Here is a 10,900-nt window from a genome sequence, read left to right on the forward strand (position 1 = left end):
CACACATCCGGGGTTACCACCGTGGTGAAAAAAACCAAACAACTGTCTCAGAAGAGTAACTGCCGGTCTTCAACAGAACCCTCTCCAGAAAGGTTGTGCTCGACATAGTTGTAGGCTAAAGCCGAGGTGGGGGCGGGGTGAGACACCAGCAGCACAAATAAAACCCCAAGCAAACCTTGACCGTAACCGGACAATGCCAAGAGTGCTCCACTGCACCTCAGGGAGAAACGCTGGCTGCCTCCCCACTCGGTGCCAGGCCTGCACGCTAATCTTGTCTGTGGCCTGCAGTATTTCATATGAGATGGGGGGGTCGGGGGCTGGTTTTCTTTCCTTTTTTTTTTTTTTCTTGTTTGCCAAGTTCTAAAAAAGGCTTAACATACTCAGGTGTAGAGACAAAGGGAACAATTACAATACACAACAACTAATCGGAAACAGTACTCAAACATTAGACTGGACCCGACTAAAGTCCACTCTACAAACTGAATTAAAAAAGAGACAAGCGAGAAAAAGGAGAGTTTTTAAGTGCTAACATAATAAGAAACAATCTTAAAGACTCACTAAATACATGTGGGGAAACGGAGGGGTCCCCTTCTTTTAAATATATTTACACAATATTAAAGCTTTTTATTTTGCTTTTCTTGCCAACAAAGTTTTCTAGCTACCCTGGGCAAAGTCCCCATTTAAATTAAGAGGTTAGGGATTTTAGAACACAGACAGACTGCTAGACCCGCAGCCCACACAGGCCTCCCCACCCTCTCCCTCCCTCCGCTGCCGCGGAGGGGCCCGATGCCGCACCTGCTTCACACCGCGGGGCATCAGCCTAACGCTGGCAAAAAGCAGAGGCGGCGCAGTGCCGCCCCGACCCCGCGCACCTCGTAACCATTTTGTAAAAGCACAAGAGACTACAATCAGGGCTTGCTTAGACACAAAAGGAAAAAGAGAAAAAAAGGTTTTGCCATTCAGCTGCTGCAGTTAAATGGTAAAACCGGACTAATGCGGACACAGCAGTATCAGCTCAGAGACGTTTATACCATTTACACTGCACTGGAAAGGAAAATAACTTATCCCAGTGTTAAGTGCATCCACGCTACAGCCTATGCCAGCACAGTGTCAGTTAAAGCAAGAACACATCAGTCCCCTAATTGACAGAATTACACCACCTGAACTTTTCTTGCACAGACCAGGCCTAAGACATGAGGTAGTGAAAAAGAAAATCAGGCTCAAGATCTTTTTTCGTTCCATAGCATCGACACACTCCAAAAACCGCTGCTCGGATTTACGGATTTTAAAAGTAACATTTTAAAATCCAAAATTTAAAGCTAACATCCTGAGTCGCACAGGATTTATAAATGGAGGCATAAACATTAAAAACTCCCTTGTTCCGGGTCCTAATTCAGGAAAATATTGTTATGACAGAAAGCATACAAGCATGTGCTTGCCTCCCACCAAGGCAAGTGGAAAGGAAGCGCATGCCTAAGTGCTCTGTGGAATCTGGGCCACAGTTAGAAATCACGGTCTTCGTAGAACTTATTTCCTCATTCATTTCAGTGCTGTTTAATCAACGACTCATTCATGTTTTAAGACAGTGGGAAAAACGTAAGACAATGGAAGCCAAATCAACTTTGTTACAACTGTTCAATATTTACAGCGTTCATAGCATAAAACAGAAGTATTTTTGGTAACTTAAGACAAATACCTTTTTTCTCTGTTATTAAATGTACCGCAGCAGTCCTGTTAAACAAACCCACTGTCTCGGATATTAAAGAAATTGTTGTTTACATTTACCGAGTCATTTAAATTAAAAATCTGTTCCTGTTCCAAACCCCACTCTCCTTCGTCTTCATCCTCCGGTTCCGCCTCAGACCCATTCCGACTATTTTCATACAAAAAGATCTGCTCATCCACGTGAGCCGGGGCTAACCGGTTTCTCTTTGCGCTTACAACGTTAGCGGAAGAACCGAAAAGGCGTTCAGGGAAGACCCTTGTGGCCAAAATACACCAGTATTTTTGAAGAACCTTTGGTAAAACCGGGAACAGCGCCAGCCTGTCAGACCACCACTTCAGCGGGTCTTCGTTCAAACCCAGGACCTTCTGGGACTTGAAGTTGCTCAGCTCCTCAACGATCTGAGCGTGCCATTCCTCCTGGTCTTCCACACCTCCCGTCTGGCAAAAGATCTCCGCCAGCATGTTGTTGATGACACTGGTAGGAGGAGGAGTAGAGGAGATGATGATTTTTTTCACAGGGGTCTCTTCCGAAACGGCGAAGAATTTCTCTTCGGTCCTAAAGGTGTTTTCTTTTACTTTCTCCAGCAGGCTTTTTGCTTCTTCCACCACCCTGTTTTCAACCTGCTGCCGCTCAAAGGCTGAAAGAAAAGGCAGCTTTTTGTAGCGGGGATCCAAGAAGGTCGCAACGTTGAGAAACATGTCTATCTCAGGCGTGTGCTGGTAGGTGGTTGACAACTCTTTAGCGATCACCTCCTTTGCCATGCTGATTTCTTTCAGATCATTCTCTTTGATGTTCAGGGTAGTATTCAGAAGCATGTGGAGAAGTGGTTTCACCATACTGATCGTCGGGTACTTTGAGGCAGACATCATCTCCGCGACCTGCTTGAAAGGCTGCAGCAGCTCCACCAGCCCTTCGATTGTATTCCACTCGCTGGCTTCCAGCATGAGGTGGTGGTTGTTGCTGTCCTCCACGAGAACAGCCGCGATGACAAACTGCTGCTCCTTGAGGCGCTGCAGCATGGCGAGCGTGCTTCCCCACCAAGAAACGCGGTCGCTTACCAGCATGCAGTGGAGGATATTCTGCTGCTTCTGCTTCTCGCTCAGCATGTACATCGCGACCGTAGACTGCTGGAAATACTCCACCAGTTTTCGGCACCTGGTAAGAAGGCTGCAGAGTTTGGGGAGCTGAAAAGCTTGTTGTATTCCTGCATTAAAAGTGTGCCCCAAGCAAGGCATCTGTACGGGAATATCTAGGAGAGAGCAAGCCTTCACAATGTCTTTACTGTAATCTGTTGTAGCACCAAAGACTTTTGTATTGATCCCCCACTCAATGAACGTTTCGTAAAGGACTCGTGTAATAGTCTCTGCAGTATTATCCTCGGGTACTTCAAACGTTTTTAAACACCGCGAGTTCACAGCCAGGCAGTTGGCAGGACTGCTGCTGAGAAAGTGAACCGCCACAGTCACGTACGACCTGTTCTGGTTTTCGCTCCTCCACATGTCTGTGGATATGCCACACCACAGGACCTCGGTGAGCTCCTTCAGCACAATTTCTCTAATGGCATTGTACTTTTCAGGAATAGCCTTTGTACAGAAGTACTTCCGGCTGGGAAGTTCATACCTGGGGTCTGCTGTTCTCAGGAGGGCCTTGAAGGTAGGTTCATCGACGATGGAGGCCGGATACATGCCCTCGCAAATTAGGCTGATGACTGCAGCTGTCAGCTCCTGATGCTTTTTGTTTTCGTAGTTCTGGTAGGTCTTCATAATGAGGCTATCCTGAACAACCTGCTGCGATGACTCGGGCTTGATTTTTGAGAAGGCGGTGGCAAAGGCTTCCCTCATTTGCTCCGTGTTACTCTTCACAAACTCGCAGAATTCGTCGGGGTGATTTTTCTCAAGGTGGTAGGAAAGGTTGGACGTGTTTCCTGAATAGGCGATCTGCGCCATGCAAATACGGCAGTAGATCTTCTTCCACTGTAATATGCATCCTTCTGCATTGGTATCAAACCCAAAGTACTTCCACACTTTACTCTTTGCTCTCGGGTGAGCCACTAACTTTAGGTCTGATGGGGAACCTTCTAAACTTTTATTCTCCATTGCTTCTTGGCCACCGTCCCACCTTTTGATCCTTCACTCATTAATGAGTACCTGATAAAGGCAGTAAGATAAAGATACAATGAGAAAGCACAAGTTTGACCACACTTAACTATGTGAAATCAGTGTTTCTGCGAACGTATCAAGAAACCTACCTTACTAATTACATTTGCAAATTTAAAGATGAGATTTGCAGGAAGTGTGACCTACAAGAAGCCCATCAGAATACCAGAAATTAAGAAGGGTTTTAGTATTATCACATTCTGCCGCAAAACTGAGCTGGAAGAACTGAATAAATCTTGTTTCTGTAATTACATAATTCTGGGCAGAGAAAGTGTAACCACCACCACAGACTTGATCCACTACTCTCTCACAAACAGGTCATCTGCTGTAGCATTTTCCGGCCTCTTAAGCTGCAGTTAGGGCTAGCACAACACTCCCTTGCCTGAGAGTTACTGAACTTCACCGTTAACATTTATTTCAATTAAAACTTGATACTGAAGGAGCAAAGGTTTTATTGTTTGTTTATTTTGAGAGAAGTTTTGTAAGCTCAATCTAACTGCTCCAGCACTTGCTTTTTTAAAAAAAAGAAAAAAAATCTGTGATGCAAATTATGGCATTAATCTGCTCCTCTGAAATGTAAAGACCTTTTCTGACTGAAATAAAAGGAAAAGGAGTTTGAACTTACATGCAGATCAACAATACATGTCTGACACCTTTCCTGTCCTTCTCTTTCTGAAATCAAAGCCATCTCCTGAACTACTAGTTCACAGTCATGGTTCCTGGAATAACAGTAGATTATAATTACAGGAAAAGCAGACAGGGAAGCACTAATAAATGTTATTATCCACATCAGCTGGAAAATAATTTTGCTGTGCTTTCTTCAAAAGGCTACAGAAGTCAGGAGGGGGTGGTGACACTCTAGAGATGAGCGTGGTGATAAAGCAAGACTTGGCAATCTGTACCTCAGTATCTGCACAGGAAAACACTTCTTGTGCAAACAGTCACATACAAGTACTACTCGAGGCCTACGGCGTCTCTGCATACAGTGCCGGCAGCCGGCGCCCGCTGCAGCTGATTTCGCCAGACCCAAGAGCCAAGCCACAGCACAGCATGGCTGCACGCTGACACTTTCCATTTCTTCCAGACCACCAGCTCAGCCACCACCACAGCAACAAGCTCTTTGCCAGAGGCCTGGCAAGGATCAGGAAGGAGCAGGAAGCTATCAGTTAAACACAGATGCAACCTCCTCCACAAAAATCCAGAAGAGAGAAGGAGAAAAACATCAGGAGCATCCCTGCGGCCAGCCTGAAAGCAACGGCTTCGCTCCTTCTCTGCTCGTCAGGGGCTGCACCTGCACCCAAGCCCAGAAATCCCTGGGTAGTAAGGCTGGCTGGCTGGGAGAAGAAGAAACAATCTGACTTTTTCATATTGCTGCAAGGGAATATCCTATACAAATGTATATGTGCGAGCTTCTCTGGTGTGCTTTCTGCTGTTGATGAGCACTCCCGAGTCAGGATGTTTCCTCTCTGAACTATAGCCAGTACTGTGCAGCACTTTCTGAATATCTTGAACGAAAAACCAAAGACAGGTTATTTATTTAAACACAGCTGTTGGTTTAGAAGCAGAATGAGACATGCAGGGCAAGCATTTTATTGGATTTGTTATGAAGATTACTTCCGGCTGTAGACTTGTTTTTTCTCTTCCTGAGAGGCACATTGTTCCGAGTACTTTCATACCCTCTACTGTGATTTATTCAGTGCCTCTTAAGTTGCCAGGATAAACTGTTGATTCAACCTGGTAATGCTGCCCAATTCCAAAGATGTGTATATGAAGTGCCTGAGCAATAGGCCTCAAACCAAAGCTGACTTCTGAGTGAATTCACCTGATCCATGTTATATAAAGTCTCATGGGAAAACTGAAGATTGTAGCAACCAGTACTCTAAACTAAGGTAATCAGCACTCTTTCGCCTAAGAATGGATACATAAAGAACTGAAGGATTGTAATAATTAGTATTCTTCCTACTGACTGCGCCCTGGACCCTGGCCAGGCCCGAGCACATAAGACAGAAATGGATACACGAGCCATCAACAGACCAGACACCTCCATGCTCACGGTCACATAGATTGTTTCTTAAACTGTATAAAAGCAGGACCCTCTCACAGCGAAGTCAGAGCCTCACCTACGAGCGGACACACTGTGCAGGACTTCCCAATCACCGGGACAGGATCTCCACTCTTTCACTGTGATGGGGCTCCTCAGCTGATGTACAGATCCAGGTGATGGTAAAGTATTAGGGCAGTTGGTAATCACTATCACTAACTCTCTGTAGTAATGACTAGGTGCACTGCCTTGCTTTTTCTTGCTGCTGCTTTAAATTAAAGTAAAATAAGCTCATTTCTTTTTAACTTGGTGTCTGTCTCCTTTCTGTTGACCCCATCAATTGGCAAAACAGTGTATCAGCAGCACCAAGGTAAGCAATCCCACAAAAAAATGACGACTTTGAAAGACAAAGTGGTGTAATGTACAATGATGTAACGCTGCATCAGGCTTTGCACTGACAAGATGTGTCATATCAGTATATATTATTATTATTGCTTTTAGATCCCTCTACTTTGAGCCATGATATGGTGTCTCAAGGAAGTATAGAGGCTCCCGGTATTTCATTAAATCTTACAGTTTCCTTTACTGGTACGTGGCACTTCCTGAAAGCCAGGAGGAAGGCACTGTAATAAAAGAACTGATGCATCTTTAAAAATTAGTATGACACACCTTGGATCATAAAAACTTCATCACAGACTGATAAAATACAAGTTATTTTAGAGCAAGGGAGTGTTACAGACTCACCCCACCCTCCATTCTTATGTACATTACAGCTTTGCCATCGTTTTGAGACAGACCTGGCACTTGGCAATAGTGGCACTGAGTAGCATTTCCACAGCTAAGGACATGCCAGCATAACACAGCCCTTCATTACAATGCCGTAAACCACACTTCAGCTGTCATAATAGCTTGAATATAAACTGCTAATCATCCCTGCCTCTCTTCAAGTGTTACACAGCATAACAGGCACTACAGAAAAAAAACCCCACCACACAAAAACCCCTACACCTCTCATTTTTCTAAAAGAGGAGGTAGGTTTTCCTTCTTTTGGTGAAACAAAGTGTTCATAGCCTAAGCTTGGGAAAAGCCAGAGCAGCTTCAACTCTGAGCCAAACTGAAGACACCACTACCTTGCAGAATGAAATCCACTGGGAACGAAGCATCTCATTGCCTTCGGGAAGTGCTGCAGCCTGTTAGAAGGGTGGCTGATGGAAACGCTCTCTTTTAGCTCACCGAACATTCCACGATAAAAACTAGCACCACTTTGGTTTGCAGAAAATCCTTGCGCACACAGAACCCTTCAGGCTACAAGCATGCCTCTTGCTTTCTCCCTTGAATTCCCACCCACACGGAGACAGCGCGCACCTTTGGAGACACTGCCATTTCCGTCGCCTCCTCCGTGCAGCCGGCCAACACCACCAGGCAGTACCGGGGCTGAGACTTTTAAGAGCCTGCAGATAGGATCCTCTGCTGGCCTTGCAGTGGACTCAGCTGCCACAGGAGGAGGAGGAAGGGCCCAGGTTTCCAGGCCCTAGCACCCCAACCCTGCCCTCCCTGCGGCAGGCTGTGCTGCCTCCTCACAGTTCTCTCACTCTCCTAACCCAAACACCGACTCCCCTCTCCAGGGCAGGGCTTGGGCCTAAATACTGAAATGCCAGCGACGACAGGCGTCGCAGAGGGCAGCAGGGCTAGCCTCGCACCAGCCAGGGCTCGGTTTCCCCAGTGACAAAATAGGTTCAAAACACGTATGAGAGTCACCCGGATTGTGAAAGCGAGCACTGGGATGTGAGGAAACCCGGGGTGTGCAACACCTACAACCTTCGCTCTGCCCCCTTGTGCACACTGGCTGATGGCACCCTCCCTAATTACACGGTAGGTATCGTCGTCGCACAGCCCTTGCCTCAGCGCAGGGGCAGCCATACGATGAGTTCTTTCCTCACTTCTGAAACTACCTAAATAACGCTCTCAGATTCGTGCGTGGGGGAGAGGGATTAATTGCTAGACGCAACTTTTTTTTCTGCCTGCCGTCAGTCCTTCCTACCTGGTCGCTCCTCTACCCACCTCTGGACATCTTACAACCTCCAGCTCGTACGGCTTCGAGCAGGAAGCGCTCGGTCTATCATTACACTTTACTCACAGTGAACTAAAAGCCCTCGGTATGTGAACTGAAATTAAGAAATACATGTTCCCAAATTAATACTTCACGATCAATTGTAAAGAAACTCAGTGCAAATGATGATACTGAATAACAACAAACTGGGGCAAATTAAAAACACGTATGAAATTTCCATCACTTTTAAGAAGAACAGGAGTCAGCTTTGAGGTCTTCTGAACTTCAGCCACATTACCACCCTCTTCAGAGACAGTTTTTGACAAGACAGGTACCAAATGTAACTAGAAATACTTCAAAACTACAAAACATTCCGCATTTAGTCTTCCCCTACCAAATTTCAATGAAACATGTACAGTGGAAGAGAAAATGCAGAAGGAAGAGGCCAAATAAAAAAGAAAGATTATCGTTATTATATGAATCGTTTTTGTTATCAGGAGGATGACTTTCAGTGACCACATTTCCAGTGTTAATAGCCTGGTGTCACAATTAATGTTAGTTTGCCTTTTATCAATCCCCTGATTAGATTTTTGTTTTTAAAGAGCTGCTTATATTGAGATCTTTAGTCACATAAGGTTTGTTGGGGGTTTTCTCCTCTGGCTAATAAAGATTAAGCACTGAAAAAAAAAAATATCCAAGCAGTAATTTCTAATGGAACTCTTAATTGTTTAGACCACTGAACGCTAACACAGTTTACGCTCCATATCGGCAGTTAACTGTTTTTGCAATCAGGACTTGGAAAAAAGTTTTAACCTAAGGCAAACATAAGCTCCCCTTTCGCACACTGATTTTAGTGAGCGAAGCAATCACTAACTGCACTCTGCTTATCCTCCCAGCTCTGTATTTCCCTTCCCTGAGCGTCAAGATCAGAATTTCAGACCAACGTCCCTACTCTGTATTAGGGGAAGGCGAGGGGCTCACTACAACAGCGAATATTGATATCTTTCTGATTTCCAACTCAAAACAATTACCAAGTTTTTGCACAGAATCTAGATTTCGGAGCTCAAACTGCCCTTGTTTCCCAAAAAAATTGTCTTGAATCCAATCTATAAAAACTAGATGAACCCGAGCAGGATGTGACAGAACAGATGGCCACTTTTAAAAGCCACACGAAAACACACGTGCCAACAGCACGCAACTCTGACTAAGTTAGGGTAAAGAAAAGAAAAACGAAAATAATTTGTGTTACTTGTATTGAAATCATGAACGCTTCTTCCTAGCAAGTGCAAGAAAGCAAGCTTTTCTTGGAAAATTCAGAGGCAGAAGGGCTGCACTGACACCAGACCCCTTCGCTGACCCAGAGCTCAAGGACAAGCCACCAGGCATCCCTCAGTCTTAAACCTTCTGCAGGAGAGCTGCACCACTGCTGCGTGGCAAGTGGGAACTCTGACGAGGGGGCACGATAGGGGGGATGTGGCCGACCCCACCACCCTGCCCTTCACAGTCCCCCTTCCTCCCTCCAGGTTCTCCCCAGGAAGGCACCCTGACAATAAAATGCCTGTACTCGCAAGAGTTACAGACACCCCCTCAAAAAGAGGTAGAAAATTTTAAACATACACGCCTTTCTAGAGTACTGCCTGGAAAAGTTACCTGACGGGCGTTTTCTTACAGCAAGCGTAGTTCACTGATCCCGGGTTTAATTACGCGTGCTCTAACCAACACTTTCACTTTTTGTTGCACTGTAGTCGCTATTTTGAAGTTACCAAGGAAATGAGGTTAATCTGGGTAAAAAAGTTCCCGCTGACAAGTTGATTCACTTTTTTAAGCGACAGCTGGACACAGCGAGTCGAAGCAAGGCAGCAGGTAACCGCCAAGAGGCAACTGTGCGCAAACAACTACCCGAGGAGGAAACTACTTGTCCTTGGAAGAAACCACCCTGAGTTGGGGCTGAAAGAAAACTTTCCACATCTGTCAAATCTGCCCTGGTCCTACAAGCTGACATTTCCCAGGTTGAACCTTCACTGCCTTCCTTCGGCATGTTCAAATTCAACGCTTTTTTTTAATAGCAGCTAAGAACGGACTGGAACAAAACACCCGGGTCACATTTTCATCACGCTGTTTCTCTTGGGTTCAAAAAAAATATTTGGAAAGTGTTACACACCCTAGGCACAATACCCAACTTTACTCTGCCAAGAAAAACTAACGCTAGAAAAATGCTCGGATGACTCCAAACCGTACGCACATCTGCCCTCTGTGTTGCCAGGGTTCCCTGCTTTATTTGGGGGGTTCATCTCTGTCTTTTCAGAATGAGAAAGGAGAATCCCAGCGTACTGCAGAAGTATCAGAAATGAGTAAGAAGCAGACAAAATGCTACCCAGAAGCCATGTGCGATGAAACGCACAAATACACTCTTACTGCGTGGTGTGCTCGCCCCATCTCCCCAGTGCTTCAGGTATTCTCTAAACGTTGTCCTCATCTCCTTTTCCAAAACGCTATGCCCTCTAAGTATTTTTTTTTAACTGTTCCTCTAGTTAAAACTATCAAGAGAGGCACAAAGGCTCACTCTGCGCTAAGCAGCGAAAGTTAAAGGCACGGACTTGCACACAGCTGTGAGGACACCGTACACATTTGTCCGGACTCACAGTCTGCTGTAAGCTTGTATAAACTCAGAAGCATTTTAAAGTCTTGAAGAGTAACGTGAGGAAAGAGGAAATTCAGACCTTTGTTTTCTGGCAAACTCAAAAGTTGCCCCATTAAACACGCTGCGGACCCTGCCTGGAAAAGTGCAAAAGCGTAACTTCTCCAACAAATGACTCATCTGAAGTCCCTGAAGCCCTGCCGAGGCTGGCAGCGAGTGACAGCTGGTGCGGAAGATGAAGTTTTCAGAGCGCGGGCTTGCTCCCCTCCCGGCCGGCCGGGCCGGTGGC

The 10,900-nt window shown here is 45.6% G+C and overlaps 1 protein-coding gene across 1 annotated transcript; it reads right to left on the reverse strand.

Annotated features, from left to right (window-relative positions):
- Positions 1–1,517: 1,517 nt before the first annotated feature.
- On the reverse strand, positions 1,518–3,870 carry ZBED1 (zinc finger, BED-type containing 1). The gene has a single exon (XM_010156336.1). It carries the CDS (start codon positions 3,820–3,822, stop codon positions 1,735–1,737), a length of 2,088 nt encoding a protein of 695 aa, XP_010154638.1. The 5' UTR covers positions 3,823–3,870; the 3' UTR covers positions 1,518–1,734.
- Positions 3,871–10,900: the final 7,030 nt, after the last annotated feature.

The sequence above is a fragment of the Eurypyga helias genome, unplaced genomic scaffold (assembly GCF_000690775.1).
Source record: "Eurypyga helias isolate BGI_N326 unplaced genomic scaffold, ASM69077v1 scaffold35627, whole genome shotgun sequence".
Classification (NCBI taxonomy): Eukaryota; Metazoa; Chordata; class Aves; order Eurypygiformes; family Eurypygidae; genus Eurypyga; species Eurypyga helias.

Excerpts from the sequence above, each read along its gene's own strand:
- ZBED1 (XM_010156336.1), bottom strand. The coding sequence starts at position 3,822 with ATGGAGAATAAAAGTTTAGAAGGTTCCCCATCAGACCTAAAGTTAGTG.